This window comes from Aspergillus pseudotamarii (genome assembly GCF_009193445.1).
Source record: "Aspergillus pseudotamarii strain CBS 117625 unplaced genomic scaffold BDV38scaffold_69, whole genome shotgun sequence".
In the NCBI taxonomy this organism is placed as follows: Eukaryota; Fungi; Ascomycota; class Eurotiomycetes; order Eurotiales; family Aspergillaceae; genus Aspergillus; species Aspergillus pseudotamarii.
In genome coordinates this window covers 26,808-42,740 of record NW_022475083.1, presented here as the reverse complement: position 1 = coordinate 42,740, position 15,933 = coordinate 26,808, and the positions used below count along the sequence as shown (strand labels likewise).

Here is a 15,933-nt window from a genome sequence, read left to right as displayed (position 1 = left end):
CTACTATAAGTTAGTAGTTTATACTCCGTAATGGAAACTGAAACCCTAGAACTGCCAAGCGATTGCCTCTGGTGATATTACACTTGAATCCGTAGTACTGGAGTGCATAATATAACCTAGCTAACATATCTCATAGCTTCGCCGGGCTTCATTGTTATTTTCTGCCACTACCACCCTTGATATCCATACTACTCGAGGTAAACTAGTCTCAGTCAGTACTTTACTTGGATCATCTTACTTAGATGTTAGTACAGACTTACTAGTCAAATTTGAGGGCTACTTATTACACAATTACCGAACTACCGTACCGAATAAAGAGCAGGTAAGCTGCTCAGTACAAATCTTGAGCACGCTCACAAAAGCGGCCGTGTCCGAAATAGGTAACCTACGAGAAGTCTAGAAAGCCCGGTGTGTATAGGTGAATATATTTATAGTTGTTTACCTTATCTAAGTGATCTCGCTTCTCCTACTGACTCCTACACGAACAGAACTCTTTTCAGATCGATAGGATTACCGACGGGAGATTGGGGTATGGGACTGGACAACCGAGAACGCCAAACTCCCCGAAAACTTTCAATATCGCAAACGATCCACACCACTGATAGAAATCTTATAGGACATGAACCGTGGCAGTTACCTCTATCGCAAGCCATGTATAGAACACAAATGCGGCTCCGAGCTTCAGCTCTTCTGCACGTGTGTATGTAGGCCATACGTCTCCCCCTCGTCGTCTCCATTCTTGAAGACGTCGTCAGAATCATTATCTGTGAACTCATCCCGGTAGGGGCCCCGGGTCTGAAGTCTGGGCGAGTTCTCCCCACCGCTCTCATCATCAATGGCCAGATCGACATTATCGTCATCGAAATCATGGAATCCGAGACGCTCCTCCTCGTCACGAGCAAGAGTTGTGGCGGCAGTGTTAACATCCGGGTCCTCAGAGAAGGCATGGTGAGGGCGGCGGTCAGCATGATCAGCCTGCAGAGATCGACGTATATCGGCCCTTTCCTGAGCCTCTAACTCTTTAGCTCGTGCCATGGTTCTGGAAATTATGTCAGCTTCCGAATTTCGCAAAGCAAATTGGTCGGAGACGCTCACCTTTTATATATGTACCAACCGGTGAAAATCCCGATCGCAACGGTTACGATGATGCTGCCGATATTCACGGCTTTAGAACCTGCGCTCATCTCCTCGCCTTTCTCGGAAAGTAAGCGGATCCGGCTGCCTACAAAGGCCGGGACAAGAAGCTTAGGGGTGACGATAGCCGTGGCAAGCCCATACATCAATGGCTGAACGGTCGGGAAAGTTGAAACAGCACCGTTGCATACTGAGTACGGTAAAGGACAGAGGCGAATCATACACAGTAATTTCAGTCCATCGTACTTCAAAGTCAAAGCAAGAGCTGCGAATCTTTTATCACGCTCCATCATTCGGTTGACGAATTTAGACAGGATAGTCCGAGAAACAATGAAGGAGCACGTAGATCCCAGCACAGTCGCAGAAGCGTACAGGAACCATCTATCAAGGGCGTCAGTGAGCCGGTCAAGATCAGGATCAAGACATAAATCTTACCCTTTCCATACGCCAAAGATGTAGCCAGATATGGTACCAAAGGTAGACCACCCCACCAAGGGTGGAAAGGAGACAAAGAATACACATAACCAGAGGACAGTGTATGCCCCCGCTGATTGCTCCCATTTCTCTGCTACAGGGCCAAGCCATATGAAGACTTTGCCTGTGAAAACCAGGAATCCAATTCCAAGGAGATTGGCAAGCAAAGCTGCTGCTGCTGCACCTACTTTCTGCCAAAAGCTCAATCTTCGCCATATTGCCATCATGCGCTGCGAGGTTTCATTCAACCGATGGGAGACCTGCTTCCAGAGGGTAGGACGCTCGGAGGAGTGGGCGGAATTGCTCCTGCCAGATGCCAAATGACTCCATGGCGGATACGAATCATTGTCTGCGGGTGAAAGCGATTCTGAAGGCGAGGTGGGGAGGGACAAAGCCCGAGCGGTAGATGTATAGTCGGCAGGCATCTTTGAGGAGTATAAGAGGGGGTGTTATGGTTATTCGAAAGCCGGAGAGACAGTCCAAGAACAAGGGTTCGCAGGCCAATGGAGTTCGACGACGGTTAAGTGGAAGCGGAGCGTAACACGAACGTGTATCTTATTGTTGCGTTTTGGATTTGGAAAGTAGTCCCCGATAGATCGCCTCGTTTCTGGCCGTTGATTAATTAGCGAGGGCGTATCTATGCCCCCAACGTGAGCTGATACATGGGATGTTGGAAAGGGATCGATGTTTTGCAACAAGTTTGGCTGGAAGGCGTTCCTGAATCGGTGGATAAAAGGAAGAAAGATTTACCAGGTAAAAGCTAAACAGCCATGATGGATCTTCAGTTGCGGCAGCAGATAGATAAAAGCATGCGATGACAGTTGAAACGTGGCATAGAGCCCCTATAAAGACGGCGATAGTTTGTCTGCCTGAGAGTGAAACGGAGGCAGTGCTATTAGTTTGGTGGTTAATTAATGGAACTGGCACAGTACTGCACATAGCTGCTGACTGTACGGTATGAAGTCACCCCATTACCTCATGAGTACCCCCGGTACGGTATTAATGTACTCAGTATCAGGTTACTATGACTTGCCTTCTGAAGCTTCGTTCTTTAAAACTACTACACTGTTATTCAGAATTTTGACTATACATTTCTATACCAATAAAACTCTGTTTCTCTTCATTATTGTAGGCAAAAGGTAAAAATAGCTACTATGCTTTCTGGTACATGCCTGTATGCAGCCTGCACCCAAGGTTCGTGATGATCAGTGGCCGTACCAGATAAGGAGTATATGTATGTATCGGCAGATCGACCAGTGATCCTGTTGGGCTATCGCCCGTGCCAAGACCCTCTGGTTTTGCCATCAGTCTAGATTTCATGGAAAGGCAGCAGCATGTCAATTTCCCCCACATTCATACCCAGCGACCTTTTTTGGGACGGGAAAGGGGAGTCAAAAAAAGGTAAAAGGCTATATTGTACCTTAATATATCGAACTCTATGGAAGAATCATCAGGTCGAGCAAATAAACATACTAAAGCAGAGAAAAATAAAAAAGAAGTATAGAACAAGTACGGCGTATTTAAATTTTTATTTTATAAAACAGAAACACCTCTCTTTCTCTGTAACGCCTAGTAGTCAAGATCAATCGAATGGATCCATATTGACAACTGTTTCCATTTGGGTTTAGTGCTTCAGTAAATCGGGGGGGGTGAACGAGAGGGAGGGAGAATTGGTGGTGCCTCAGGTTGGAGAACAAATGATCTATGGACAAAAGGTAAAGCTCTCGAACAAACATAAGTTTCCTTCTCCCCCCACCCCCCATTTCATTCCCACCTTGACACCCGTAACCGTACCTTTCTTCCCAACTAAGTTAAACTACTTACTCTACACCCGACAATTTCCTTCTTCTTCTCCTTCTCCTTCTCTTTTTTTTGCTTGCTTTTTCTTCGAATATTTCTGCTTCATTTCTCCCATTAAGTTGCCTTTATTCCTCTTCTTCTTTATTTCTTGGATGACCCCTTAATCTCGCCTCATTGATCGTTCGCTGCGCAGATGTGATGCGATTACCTGTGGTTTACAACACGTTTCCTGTCGCATCCTGCTAACATCTCTTATATAACATCTTGTTCCATCCATGATCATACAAAAGATTACCTCTCTGGACAAGGGAACAATGATATCTGAATGTTAAACTCCCCCCCCTCAGTTTGTGGTGGTGTTGCACGGTCTGATTCTTGTTTTCTATCAACTTGCTGTCTTACCCCTCATTTCCCTCCGCCCCTTTTACACCGCGTATATCTCCCCCATTATCAACACCCCTCAGTTGTATGATCGCCTCCACTCAATATGATTTCAGAAGAGCTTGTTGAGGAATGCCTCCAATCCCTTCAAGGTCAAAACTTCGACGAGGAAGAACAGGCCGAGAAGGCCGAGGATTTCCTGCGAGAGAAGACCTCCTTGTCAGGGTCATCCTTAGAAAACGCTGTGCTTGACGTCCTATGGAGGCATCGAAATCGCACCCTTCCAGATTCCTCCCCTCCTCCGCCCCGACATACAGTCATTCGCCGCTCATCCCCCGCCCCCTGGCAGATGGGTCGTTCGTCGACGCCGTTATCACCCCATTCAAATCTAGGTACGAGCCCGGGGAGCACCTCCTGGCTTCCTAACTCACGAGGCGGTTTCTCACGACCGGCGCTGTCCTCTACTGTATCACCATTTACTTCCCCGCGCCCTTCACCCAGGCTCGCTCTTGCCCAGCCGATCCCTCACTCCCCGAATTTAAACGCATACGAATTCTCCGACCACACCCAAGTGTCCGACTTCTATGGTGATTTTGGTAGCGACAGCAATGTAGACTGGCTGGTAGCCGATGATGCCAACAGTACTACCTCTTCTGTGGGAACATTGAGTGCTATTGGAAGCCTTAGTGCTACGGCTCCTGAATTTGTCCCGGATATGAGCCCCCATGATATTTTGCGCACAGTGCTCGGAGATAAAAGGACAAACGATGAGATAGAAGCTGCCCTTGAAGCAAACAGTTACGACTTAGGCGCGACAATTGCATCTTTGTCTCAAGGCCATGATGTGGATGGATTCGTCCATCACTCTGATGACACTCGCGTGATTGTCGGAAAATCTATGGCAATGGAGCAAGCAAAACCTGGAGGTTCCCCAGGCCAAATTCGTAGTCCGGTGGTCTGCAAGTATTGGTTGTCTACTGGCCAATGTCTCCGCGCCGACTGCCGGTTTAGTCACGACCTAACCAATCATCTTTGCAAGTGAGTCTGATGATGGCCTATGTAGACGTGTTCCAACAGACAGTGGTACTGACGATGTTACCCTCCTTTTATAGATACTGGGTTATGGGCAATTGTTTGGCTGGCGACGGTTGTCCTTTTTCGCACGACCCTTCAGCGCTCGTCGCCAATCTCAGCGTGACGGACGGCAGTCATCAAGGCTCACCTGGTCCTCAGTTCCACGTAGATAGCGCCTCTGAAGCATTCCCTCCTTTGCAATCTTCGCTAGGAGTGGGTGATCAATGGGCGGGCCAATACATTGGCAAATACCCATCTCATTTGTCGGGTCTAATGGGAGGCAAAGGCGTTCCGCAATCAATGCAGCTTGTCACGGGCAAACGAAATGGAAGTTCAACACATGGGTCTCGCCCTCATTCCCGACCTGGTAGCAGGCATCAAAATCGTGAATTAAACCCGGCCGCTCCGTCTGTGGATGACCCAGATGCATTCCCTACCCTTGCTGCTGTCAGCGCCAAAAATAAGAAACATCATGGTAAACGCGGCGCGCATAATCGTGAACCCAATTCAAATAAAGATAGTGTGCCTACTTCACTAGCAGATGTTGTACGCATGTCTCCGTCTCCCGCAGTTGGGAAGGGCAAGACCACATCCAGAAACAAAGAAGGGGCCAAAGGCCGCGAGAACAGTGCCGCTGCACAGTCTATCCCACCACCGCAAAACATCCCCTGGCTTGAGACAGGCTCGCGAGCCAACCAGCAATATATCAAGTACCGTACGGAAGCCATCCGCCATGGCACAGTAAGAAACAAGTTTCTCCAAAGGTAAGAGTCTCGAGATGTACCTCCGTCCCGAGTAAGCTGACTGTCTTTATAAGTGCGGCCCAAGCCTGGAATCGTAATGATGCTAGGGCGGCAAAAGCTTTATCTCTGCGGGGTCAGGCGGAGAACGAAGCTATGCGTAAGTGCCATCGAGAAGCCGCGCGGCAACTATACGAAGAACGAAATAAGCACATAGTCAATGCCGGTCTTGATGATACCTTGGAAGAGCTCTATGTAGATCTGCATGGCCTACACCCCGAGGAAGCAATTGAATACCTGGAGAAGATCCTCCTCAAGCATGCTAATGAAGGCCGGCGTGTTGTCTATGCCATCACAGGTACAGGCCACCATTCTAAGAATGGGAAAGACAAGATAGGAAAGGCAGTCAAGGCATGGCTGAACGAGTGGAAATACCTATTCCGTGAATTTAGCGTACCTGGAGAAAGGGGGGGGTATGTGGGTGGGATCTTGGGCATCGATCCCACGAGTTACGATAGATCTCTAGCTAAGAGTCTAGAAGACAGTGCTGACGCAAAAGCGGGTGCAGGAGGGAATACACCCGTGCTGACGATGGGCAAGATCCAACTGTTGAAGCGGGAGGATTTGGAGGTGAACCACTAAAACACACTTGAGGAAGGTCTTCCCATATATGAATTCAAAGTGAAAGGAACAGTACGTGTGTTGCGCACTACAAATCGCCTTTATAATTTGTCACGATATCAATGGTGTGCCCACCACCTTCCACCGCCAATCGTCTAATAAATGCAGAGTTGCAAGTGGCGGTGGCTTTCCCGCAGTCTGAACGCAAATTTCCCATGGACATCAGTCCCAGCAAGTATATGAATATATGCAGGAACTCAGGGAATGAAATAGATAAATCTCTTATCATCTTTTCCCGTGCATAGCATCTACTTTCTTCCGGCCATCTGTTTGTCCTTCTCCTTTTACTCCTTCAACACGGAGGCTGGCTAATAATAAAATATTATTTCAATATACGTATCCATTGGTGTTTCTTTTCCTGGCTGTAGGTGAGGCTTGCAGAAAAAGATCATTGTATGAAGTTAGAACGAAGAGTAATATTTACTCAGGCTCCTGGTCGCGCCACTTCGCGCGCAATTCTTCGACATTGAAACCGCAGGCCTCTGCCTTCTTCACGATTGCTCTCGCCTTTTCAGCAACTGGGACATCAATCATCTTTCCATCCAACGTCCAAGCGCCCCGCCCCGCAGCCGCGGCCTTGTCATCTGCAATAGTCACCCGCACAGCCCACTGAACCTCATCCGAATCCGGGCCAAAGATCTGCTGTACAGTCGGCACCTGAGAAGGATGGATACACTGCTTCCCATTGAATCCCAACTGCCTGCCACCACGACATTCTTCTTCTAAAACAGCAGGGGGGGACCCATCGCCCTTAGTTGATTTATAAGTCGTACAGACAAGATCAATAGTAGAAGGCAAATTGGCCGCCCTCGCAGCAGTGGCAATCATAGACCGGGCGAAAAGAAATTCAGTCAAATCGGGGGTCCGCGTAAGACTGAGGTCGAGGGCGAAATCCTCAGCGGCGAAAATCAGGCCCTGAAGGAGTGGCGTGGAGGCGCAGATCTGGGTCAGGTTGGTCAGGGATTTGGCCGACTCAACAAGAGCCAGGAGAGAAATAGGGGGTCGAGAGGAAACATCTTGAGACTGAGGCTGTTGGGAAAGAGTGTGGGTGATGACGTCGTTGACGAATGTTAGGTCGGAAGCTGAGTTTACTTTCGGGATGACGATTGTGCTTAGATTGGGGGATTGGAGCTGTTTTATTTTGTGAGCTGGTGGGATGGGGGAGAAAATAAGCAAGATCTAGATATGAACTTACTACTTCTGTTAAGTCTGCTAGGGCTAGACCGCTGTCTACGGAGTTGATGCGGACTGCTCGTTCGCGGATGCCTGAGGGTACGGGCTGGTCGAGAGCTCTCCGCACCAGGGAACGAGCTTCCGCTTTCTTGTGCGGAGTCACGCTGTCTTCCAGATCGTAGGCTACGCAGTCGGCTGTTAATGTGCGTGATTTGTCGATGAAGCGCTGCGATGAGCCCGGGACTGGATATATTAGGGTCAGCGATGGCTGTCTGGGTGGAAGCCTTGCGATGCGCTTGCAATCATCATGGGTCGTAGGGGCGAGGTGAAATGCGGGGAAGAGCTGGGAGAGACGTACTGTAGAGCAGTGCGCGACGGAGCGCATTTCTGGATGCCATTGTCGCTGGGTGGTGAGCGATTCAAGGCGTCTCTGTGTGTCTCTTGCTTCTCTTTAGTTCCGGCAGTGTTTCAGCGGAGTGAGGAGAGCGAGAAGACTGACGGCAGTTGAGAAGTAATTCTTTTCCTCCCTCGGCACGAGGGCATAAAGGCTTCTCCGGAATCTAGATTTCAACATTGTGAGATCAGTGGAGACATCCATAAGCTTATTTTAAAGGGAGGCCATGATGCGTCTCGCTCAATTGAAGCGAATTTGGCATTTCATGCCGCATGTGAGCTTCCTCTACAGGATAACTTATTTGTATGTCTGTAGGTATGTTCATACCTGAGAGATCATCTTATCAGTCCATCAAAAGCAAGCAGTACGTAAATAACCGCGTATCAAAAGCTCCACCGCCCGTATTCTGCCATGACTCACCGCCCTGTCATGGAGACACGCAACATCATCGCATTCATTCCGCCCTGTCGACTATTCTTCCTGAGAAGAAGAGTGAAGTGAGCGTAATTGCTCTCCTGTCTTTGTCGTTAGCTTTCTTGCTCGCCCTCTTAAATAGATACTAAGGCTTTTCCCTCCGTCGACATGGAGCAACAACCCCTTAATCCTGAACCCCAGCAGGGGGATCTCAACTGGCGCCTGAGTGCGCACCCGATTACGTTGCTTTGTTTCCTGGGCTTCCGCACCAGTGCCCTACTGATGTACCTATTCGGGGTGCTGTTTATTAAGAATTTGTATGTGCCTTTGTTTTGTTCTTGCATAGCTCACTCCTGCAATATAATACCTACCCCTCACCTCTCGTGGGCTATCTCGGAGATTTCCGCCCCTGAATATATGGCCGATCCCATCTAATCTGAATCTACAGTATTTTGGTCTTCATCATCACCTTGCTTCTCCTCGCAGCGGACTTCTATTACCTCAAAAACATTGCCGGACGTCGCTTGGTTGGTCTCCGCTGGTGGAACGAAGTGAACACTGCGAGTGGTGACTCGCATTGGGTGTTCGAATCCTCGGACCCAACAACTCGTAGGATCGCAGCTACAGATAAGAGATTCTTCTGGCTTAGCTTGTATGTGACGCCTGCGCTCTGGGTTGGACTGGCGATTTTGGCCATCATTAGACTGAGCAGTGTTATTTGGCTGAGCTTGGTTGGTGAGTATTGTCTTGTCTTCTGTCACGCTCGGTTTCCGATACTAATTGGTATGGTATAGCTATTGCCCTCGTCTTGACAATCACCAATACCCTTGCTTTCTCACGGTGCGATCGCTTCAGCCAAGCGTCCACCTTTGCCAACAGGGCACTTTCTGGAGGAATTGTGAACAACATTGCGGGGGGTTTGCTGGGCAGACTCTTCAAGTAAGCAAGCAAGTCTTGAACTTTGTGCATTGTATGGCCGTCTTTCCTCCTTTTATACATCTGGATGTATTTTACAAATCACGTGCGCGTTATGTATGCTCCTAAAATTCAGGAGCCTCTCTCATTATGAAAATGAATGCAACATGTTCGGTGTTTCACTTGGTTATTCCTCGCCATCTTTATATCATCTTTAGTCATCTTGAGGGATTTTTTTCAAGTCTTGAGCTTGGTGTCAAATCATTGGTTCACATTTCTCACAAGGGGTTGACTCGTCTCAAACGCCGCGCGAGTCGCGACCACAATTATTAGCAGGAGCTATGCCAAAGCTGACATGACTTGTGCACAAGAAAAGGGTACTAAACTCGATAACCTATTTAGCTTGAAGGAGTCTTGCTATTAGACTCATCACTATAAGGCCCTCTTCCCAGGAAAGGAGCATCTACCTACATCACAACCTCTACTACCCCCTGCTATTCGCAATCTGAAATTGCCTCTCGGGCTTGAAAACAGATCCTTACAGTAAAATAGACAGTATACAAGGAATAAAAAACAAATGCTTATCTAGGCAGAACCCAAAGTCTCATCTCTAAGTGACCAATTCATCCCAACAACAAAACTCCCTGGAACCAACAACTCACAGCAAAAAGGCCAATGCAACCCACCCATCCATTTACAAAAAATAACAACAAAGGCACTAGCCTGAGAAGATAACGCGTGACTCTCGGGATTCTGATTTCAGGGGAATGGAATAGGGAGTGACTGTGCCGCAGTACATACATTAGCGTCTTTGGTATTTATTCACTAACTAGTGAGTGCTCAGCCTACTGACAAGGATGTTGAACAAACACACGAGGCTGGGGTTCTCTCTATCCAGGTCCATTTGACATGGCTCTCAACGCCGCCAACGAAAAAAAAAAGGGATTTATTACAGATAGTCTCAGTGTGAGTGCTGCATGAAAGTTGGACGAATATCTAATAGCAAAATAAGACATGACATCAATATAACTGCGTATACAGACTACATACATATATCTCGGGATACGGTCCATTCTCTCAGGCCCTAAGTCTACCTTAAATCTAAATCCAAATCCAACTTCAACTACCAATTTCACAACCCACCCCAACTAACAAATAAAAAGAGAAAAGGGGAAAAGGTACCTAAAGAAAGAGATAATCCCAATCTCACCGCAACCCCCTCCCTCCATAAAAGCTCACCTGCACAACCCCCAAAACAGACAAAAAACACCATATCTATCCATGGTTCCCCGACCAAGCTAAATCCTAGTCCCCATCATCCATGTATCAGTTCTCCCCTGACATCCAAGCACAACAGGCTTCTATTCGCTGCGGGCCTTTCTCACCTCTCACCCTTAGTTGAATCCTATTTCCGTACTTTTGGACAGGGTCATGACTCGTACGAGGCTGCGATGGTGTGCATTGTGTACACACAAGGCTCTAGGCAACCATTGTGTCCCTTTTTCTTTGTTTTTTGTTTTTTATCTTTCTTTCTTTCCATTACAAGGCATGGGTCTGTTCTCTTAGGTCTGTTTTTGGTTTGCAGCCTTGTACATTTGAAAAATAAAATAAAAAAATACAAAGCATTTATACGAATTACAAAAGTGAATTTATGAAAAAAAAAAAAAAAAAAAATACTCGGGGAGAAGAAGCTTTAACACAACATTATGATACCTACAAGAACCAAAAGGAAAGGATAAAAATTTCCTCTCAAAGCACAGATCACAAGCCTCCCAGTATATAAAACTCAGCTTTCCACCTCACTGCCTCAGCCTTGAATTCCGATTGATCCTTTCTTTTTCTTTCTAGATGCAGACCAAAACCAAGAGGAAACGATTGAGTCGCGGTGGTCGCTGGACGGAAGAAGAGCGACTTCAGCTGGTGCGGCTGCGTGATCGTAATAAGCATCTGGCTTGGGATCAGTTTCAGAAGGTGAGTTCTTGTATGCTTCCTTGGTTGTTCATATACTCTGGTATTGTGTATGTGTGGGAGGTTGCTGATATAGATCACTTCATTGCTAGATATACTTTCCGCGACGGTCCTATATGGCTCTGACGAAGGCTTATTCGGTGTGCTTTCTTTCTTTTTTTTTTTTTTTCCTTCCTCTCCCTTTCTTCGTATTACTTCATTCAGATATACCCCAGTTGACCCCTTTGTGTCCCTCTCTTGTTGGATGTTTGTGTTGGGTTGTTTGGGTAGAAGAGGTTTACTGACCGGAGGGATGTGTGTATGTACAAGGATATGAAATTGAAACGACATCCAAGGGACAACACAATGGTGTGCATTCCATCCCTCGGCCGCCAGAACCAGAAACAACATTTGCTTACCCGTCCGATTGTCGCATGCCAGACCAATCATACTAGCAATGAGACGATGCTGCCACCCAAGACCAACAGGCCAAACAAACGACCAATTACTGACGAGCGCTCTGTCAATGAACGAGCCAATAAACAAGCTAAGACAGCCGAGAGAGATCCGAGCTATGTGCCTGAGGAAGACGGCGAAGGTTCGCAATTTTCGGAGGGCGAAGATATTGCTCATGATAGCTCGGTATGTCACCCTTCGTCTAGTCAAGCTCAAATAGAAATTGCTAACAAACATGCAGTTGAGCCCTGTGCATGGTCGAACGAGAAGTTCGGCGAACTCCTTGGCAAAGATTAGAGCCCAAAACGTCGCGATACGGCCAATATCTCAAAATCCCAGGAATACCACGAGCTTACAGACAGGTGCATCAGATAAGGCAGCTTCGGAGTCCCCTAGCCGGGCTAGACCAACTAGGGGCCCTGAGAGGATTCTAGGCTCTGTTCGCGATAGAAATCCTGTGTCGACCACTACAGCGATGCAAAGTATCAGCCCGCCCAAAGCCAATCCTAGCGATCCCCCTTCTAAAGCTTCGCAGCCGGGAAGGGCCACTTCGCAAATAGAAAGCCTGGATTCGGGCACCACACACGACCTATTTTCCAGCCTTGTGAAATCTATTGCTGATCATAGAAAATCGTATGAATTGTTGCCAAAATTCCCTGAGAGGCAAGGGAGTGAGCTCATTACGTGGAGTCTTCTCGGCATGATCTCTGATGCTCTTTCTTATCCGTCAGCTCAGCTACGTAATGAAAAGCAAACACGAGAGCTTCAGGAATTCAGGTCTGAGATCGACACACGTAAAAAGGGCCAAAAATCCTTGGAGGCAGAGTTATCGAAGGCCAAGGCAGAGCTATCGAAAGCCAGGGGCGAGACAGCTAAATTAGAACAACAAATCAAGTCAACTCAATCTCAGGGTTGCAAAGAATGTCGCCGACTGCAAGAGCGAAATACGACTCTGGAAGAGAAGCTCAGCCTTTTTAAGCGCGTGAGTAGGCAACTTCTCTCTGGCTCAGAAGAGAAACAGCCCCCTCCTGGCTCGTCGACGTCTACCACAGCGATATCTGGTTGACAGGAAGCTGAAGCAGCTGTTGTTAACCTATTTTAGTTCAGGTGTACTGTGTGGTCACTGTATTGTTTGAGTGCTCTGTTTGATCGCTTCATAGCGAAGGATGTGTGTGCGAATGGCAACCCTGACTTACCACATTGCAAATGACATACCATAGATACATATATAACACAAACAATTCCATCATAACAAAGCTCTTAGAAGTTCCAGAGCATAGCAAGACCGGATAGAAGGTAAAAGGTTCAGGATGGCAATAACTTTTGCACTATCATTACCAAAGTATGTAATAAGATGGAAGGAGGATCTTGCAGTGCCCACGCGTGCCGCAATTAGTGACGAGATAACTAGTGCTCCTCGAGCTCCTCCTCCTCACCATACTCTCCAATTTCCTCCTCATCATCGATAGAGGCTTCCTGATATTGCTGGTATTCCGACACCAAGTCATTCATGTTGCTTTCCGCTTCCGTAAACTCCATCTCGTCCATACCCTCGCTGGTGTACCAGTGCAAGAATGCCTTGCGACGGAACATGCTAGTGAACTGGTTGCCGATACGCTGGAACAACTCCTGGATGGATGTCGAATTACCAATGAAAGTTGAAGCCATCTTCAGGCCCCTAGGAGGCACGGAGCAAACCGTGGTTTGGATATTGTTCGGGATCCATTCAACGAAGTAGCCGCTGTTCTTAGTCTGGATGCCACGCATTTGATCTTCGACCTCCTTCGTCGAGACTTTTCCACGGCTGAATCCCAGTTAGTCTTTGCAATCATCACCTGTGGGGGGAGACCTACAAGATCGCGGAGCAAGTCAAAAAGCGGCCGTTGTGGAAATTAGCTGCAGCCATCATGTTTCTGGGGTCGAACATCTGTTGGGTTAATTCAGGTACGGAGACTGCGCGGAATGAATGGGCTCCTCGGCTGGTCAGTGGTGCAAAGCCCACCATGAAGAAATGAAGCCGGGGGAAGGGCACCATGTTCACAGCCAGTTTTCGCAGGTCTGAATTGAGTTGACCAGGGAATCGAAGACTGACGGTAACACCAGACATGACTGCCGAGACCAGGTGGTTGAGGTCACCATAGGAAGGAGAAGACAGTTTTAGGGTGCGGTGGCAGATGTCGTAGAGGGCCTACGCTGATTAGAACACATCGTCACTTATAGAAGTAATGATCTCGCACCTCGTTATCGATGCAAAACGTCTCATCGGAATGCTCCACCAACTGATGAACAGATAATGTGGCGTTGTACGGCTCCACCACCGTATCCGAGACCTTCGGCGAAGGCGCCACAGAAAATGTAGCCATCATGCGATCCGGGAATTCCTCACGGATCTTCGAGATCAAAAGAGTTCCCATACCGGAACCAGTACCACCTCCAAGGGAGTGCGTGATCTGGAATCCTTGCAGACAGTCACAGCTTTCGGCTTCACGACGAACCACATCCACAACAGAATCAACCAACTCAGCACCTTCGGTATAGTGACCCTTTGCCCAGTTATTTCCCGCGCTTGACTGGCCGAATACGAAGTTGTCCGGTCGGAAAAGCTGTCCAAACGGACCAGCACGGACGGCGTCCATCGTGCCGGGTTCCAAGTCCACGAGGACCGCGCGGGGAACATATTTCTGGTTGCCGACCTAGTAGATTGGTGAGCGGCAGCAGTACATACGATTTAGAGAAGCTTAGCAACCTCATTGAAATAGACATTCATCCGCTCCAGTTCTTGGTCGTTCGAACCAGTGTACCTGAGAATCAATTAGGAGAAGTCCGTCACGTCATGGCCCATATTACTCACACTCCAGACGCGTCGAGGCCATGTTCGCCGGAGATTATTTGCCTAAACAACGTCAATATGCGTTCCATCAAGAACACCCTGCTTGTTAAGCATGTGAAAAGGATGGATCAACAATGGACTTACCAGAAGGCCGTACCAACTTGGTTACCCTAAAAGAAAGAGCACAATGACTCAGTTATTTTGCATGGTATGTCGTAAGTGGTTTACTTACACACTGGCCAGTTTGGAGGTGCACCTTGAGGGAGTTAGCATTGTCATGTTATTCACGTTGAAGATGGAGTGGCGGGGGAAGAGTGGGGAAAAGAAGAGCTCCGTGACTGCCCCAAACAAACTTACGATTTCACGCATTGTGGAGAAGGATAAAGTATCGTAATACAAGAAGGTATTAGAGGGTAAGGAAAAGGGATTGTAAAGGAGAAGATGGGATTGAGATACGAGAGACGGGGGTAGAGGTGATGTTGGGCAACGAAGAAGCGGGAGGATTTATTTGGGAGAAGAAAAACAAAAAGGTTAGGGAAACCGTGATCCGTCAGTCAGGTGTCCGTCAGGCGACATTTAGGATTGTGTTGCAGTTTTTATGTAAAGTCGTAAGTAAGCAGTGCATTTGGTGCTAACGGCATTTTGACACCTTTTTGAGCGAATTTGTCTGGGCCTATGGATTCTTTCGATTCATCCAGCCTTTGGCCCAAAGTACACTAGTCCCAACTTTGCTTTTTGTCCGTGTTATCTTTCCTTTTTTTTCGCCTTTTTTTTAGCTCTTTAATTTTCAATAACATTGGCAACTCAACCGTTCAATTCTGTTTGAAATTGGACCTAACGATGACAGGAGCAAACAATAAAGAGTAAAATCAATTCGAGGTTGATCCGCGGGTACCCGAAAGAAAATATAATTTATATATAGCCTTTTTTTCCAATTCACTCCGGATAATGTACAAAGCAACAACAACGAATGTATACGTATGTTGCTCACCGCTCCATTCCAACCCCCCTTTCTTCTTATTTGAGATCGTCCTTTTGGAAGAGTTCGACCGGAGTCGGATACGGACCCGGGATGTGGCAAGTTAGGCACCTTGCGGGTCAGACAATAAAATACCTGGAGGACCGGAACCCTAGTCGACAATCAATACCTACTAACGCTAACCCATCGTGGCTTAAAGCTCACCACCCCTAGGACTGCCAGCAATCGTCGCTTAGAAATAAGACCTCTCTGAAATTGGAGACTGGCATGCTTTCTTACAATTTGGATCACTTCGCAGGCTAATTTTCATAAGGTTAAATCAAAGGAGTGGCATCATTGACCTACTACTGCTTAGTTATAGGAGCAAACAGCAGGTGAATACAGAAACCAAGAGCGTGCTCGAGCTTGGAAGGGATGCTTCGAGCAATGATCTCAATACAAATGCTAAAGTATCATCACAGATGAACCCATGGCCGACGCTGCTTTGCCAGATCCTCTGGGAGATACATGGGCACATGCTACATTAGCCATGCTTCATCAT

The 15,933-nt window shown here is 47.5% G+C and overlaps 7 protein-coding genes across 7 annotated transcripts; 4 read left to right on the top strand and 3 right to left on the bottom strand.

The window, feature by feature from the left end:
* Nucleotides 1–417: 417 nt before the first annotated feature.
* On the bottom strand, nt 418–2,482 carry BDV38DRAFT_258717 (TVP38/TMEM64 family protein). The gene is made up of 4 exons (XM_032055757.1): nt 2,359–2,482; nt 1,570–2,215; nt 1,096–1,515; nt 418–1,039 (listed from the first exon to the last, which is right to left on the bottom strand). The coding sequence occupies exons 2-4, from the start codon at nt 2,031–2,033 to the stop codon at nt 682–684; spliced, it is 1,242 nt and encodes a 413-aa protein (XP_031909300.1). The 5' UTR covers nt 2,034–2,215; nt 2,359–2,482; the 3' UTR covers nt 418–681.
* A 1,252-nt stretch (nt 2,483–3,734) lies between these two features.
* Nucleotides 3,735–6,428, top strand: BDV38DRAFT_187837 (CCCH zinc finger and SMR domain protein). The gene is made up of 3 exons (XM_032052206.1): nt 3,735–4,827; nt 4,902–5,627; nt 5,681–6,428. Exons 1-3 carry the CDS (start codon nt 3,896–3,898, stop codon nt 6,243–6,245), a joined length of 2,223 nt encoding a protein of 740 aa, XP_031909299.1. The 5' UTR covers nt 3,735–3,895; the 3' UTR covers nt 6,246–6,428.
* A 190-nt stretch (nt 6,429–6,618) lies between these two features.
* Nucleotides 6,619–8,293, bottom strand: BDV38DRAFT_187845 (HpcH/HpaI aldolase/citrate lyase family protein). Its single transcript, XM_032052208.1, has 2 exons — nt 7,480–8,293; nt 6,619–7,415 (listed from the first exon to the last, which is right to left on the bottom strand). Exons 1-2 carry the CDS (start codon nt 7,840–7,842, stop codon nt 6,705–6,707), a joined length of 1,074 nt encoding a protein of 357 aa, XP_031909298.1. The 5' UTR covers nt 7,843–8,293; the 3' UTR covers nt 6,619–6,704.
* BDV38DRAFT_187841 (DUF846 domain-containing protein) lies at nt 8,292–9,771 on the top strand. The gene is made up of 3 exons (XM_032052207.1): nt 8,292–8,582; nt 8,714–9,000; nt 9,060–9,771. Exons 1-3 carry the CDS (start codon nt 8,434–8,436, stop codon nt 9,206–9,208), a joined length of 585 nt encoding a protein of 194 aa, XP_031909297.1. The 5' UTR covers nt 8,292–8,433; the 3' UTR covers nt 9,209–9,771.
* Nucleotides 9,772–10,247: 476 nt separating this feature from the next.
* Nucleotides 10,248–10,854, top strand: BDV38DRAFT_258702 (uncharacterized protein). Its single transcript, XM_032055756.1, has one exon. The coding sequence runs from the start codon at nt 10,632–10,634 to the stop codon at nt 10,833–10,835; it is 204 nt and encodes a 67-aa protein (XP_031909296.1). The 5' UTR covers nt 10,248–10,631; the 3' UTR covers nt 10,836–10,854.
* A 78-nt stretch (nt 10,855–10,932) lies between these two features.
* BDV38DRAFT_187785 (uncharacterized protein) lies at nt 10,933–12,820 on the top strand. The gene is made up of 5 exons (XM_032052205.1): nt 10,933–11,151; nt 11,241–11,288; nt 11,458–11,496; nt 11,569–11,769; nt 11,825–12,820. Exons 1-5 carry the CDS (start codon nt 11,029–11,031, stop codon nt 12,647–12,649), a joined length of 1,236 nt encoding a protein of 411 aa, XP_031909295.1. The 5' UTR covers nt 10,933–11,028; the 3' UTR covers nt 12,650–12,820.
* Nucleotides 12,728–15,060, bottom strand: BDV38DRAFT_187678 (tubulin beta chain). The gene is made up of 8 exons (XM_032052204.1): nt 14,771–15,060; nt 14,646–14,669; nt 14,558–14,583; nt 14,435–14,476; nt 14,330–14,384; nt 13,821–14,276; nt 13,437–13,771; nt 12,728–13,387 (listed from the first exon to the last, which is right to left on the bottom strand). The coding sequence occupies exons 1-8, from the start codon at nt 14,780–14,782 to the stop codon at nt 12,991–12,993; spliced, it is 1,347 nt and encodes a 448-aa protein (XP_031909294.1). The 5' UTR covers nt 14,783–15,060; the 3' UTR covers nt 12,728–12,990.
* Between the last annotated feature and the right edge of the window lie 873 nt (nt 15,061–15,933).

Coding starts and splice junctions, on each gene's coding strand:
- BDV38DRAFT_187785 (XM_032052205.1), top strand. CDS start 11,029: ATGCAGACCAAAACCAAGAGGAAACGATTGAGTCGCGGTGGTCGCTGG. Junction 11,152..11,240: donor CTTGGGATCAGTTTCAGAAG/GTGAGTTCTTGT, acceptor CTTCATTGCTAG/ATATACTTTCCGCGACGGTC. Junction 11,497..11,568: donor ATCCAAGGGACAACACAATG/GTGTGCATTCCA, acceptor GTCGCATGCCAG/ACCAATCATACTAGCAATGA.
- BDV38DRAFT_187841 (XM_032052207.1), top strand. CDS start 8,434: ATGGAGCAACAACCCCTTAATCCTGAACCCCAGCAGGGGGATCTCAAC. Junction 8,583..8,713: donor GTGCTGTTTATTAAGAATTT/GTATGTGCCTTT, acceptor CTGAATCTACAG/TATTTTGGTCTTCATCATCA. Junction 9,001..9,059: donor TATTTGGCTGAGCTTGGTTG/GTGAGTATTGTC, acceptor GGTATGGTATAG/CTATTGCCCTCGTCTTGACA.
- BDV38DRAFT_187845 (XM_032052208.1), bottom strand. CDS start 7,842: ATGCGCTCCGTCGCGCACTGCTCTACAGTACGTCTCTCCCAGCTCTTC. Junction 7,416..7,479: donor TAGCAGACTTAACAGAAGTA/GTAAGTTCATAT, acceptor AAAATAAAACAG/CTCCAATCCCCCAATCTAAG.
- BDV38DRAFT_187678 (XM_032052204.1), bottom strand. Junction 14,584..14,645: donor ACCTCCAAACTGGCCAGTGT/GTAAGTAAACCA, acceptor TCTTTCTTTTAG/GGTAACCAAGTTGGTACGGC. Junction 14,477..14,557: donor CAAGTTGGTACGGCCTTCTG/GTAAGTCCATTG, acceptor GACGTTGTTTAG/GCAAATAATCTCCGGCGAAC.
- BDV38DRAFT_187837 (XM_032052206.1), top strand. CDS start 3,896: ATGATTTCAGAAGAGCTTGTTGAGGAATGCCTCCAATCCCTTCAAGGT. Junction 4,828..4,901: donor CTAACCAATCATCTTTGCAA/GTGAGTCTGATG, acceptor CTCCTTTTATAG/ATACTGGGTTATGGGCAATT. Junction 5,628..5,680: donor AGAAACAAGTTTCTCCAAAG/GTAAGAGTCTCG, acceptor TGTCTTTATAAG/TGCGGCCCAAGCCTGGAATC.
- BDV38DRAFT_258702 (XM_032055756.1), top strand. CDS start 10,632: ATGGTGTGCATTGTGTACACACAAGGCTCTAGGCAACCATTGTGTCCC.
- BDV38DRAFT_258717 (XM_032055757.1), bottom strand. CDS start 2,033: ATGCCTGCCGACTATACATCTACCGCTCGGGCTTTGTCCCTCCCCACC. Junction 1,516..1,569: donor ATCTTTGGCGTATGGAAAGG/GTAAGATTTATG, acceptor CGCCCTTGATAG/ATGGTTCCTGTACGCTTCTG. Junction 1,040..1,095: donor GGTTGGTACATATATAAAAG/GTGAGCGTCTCC, acceptor CATAATTTCCAG/AACCATGGCACGAGCTAAAG.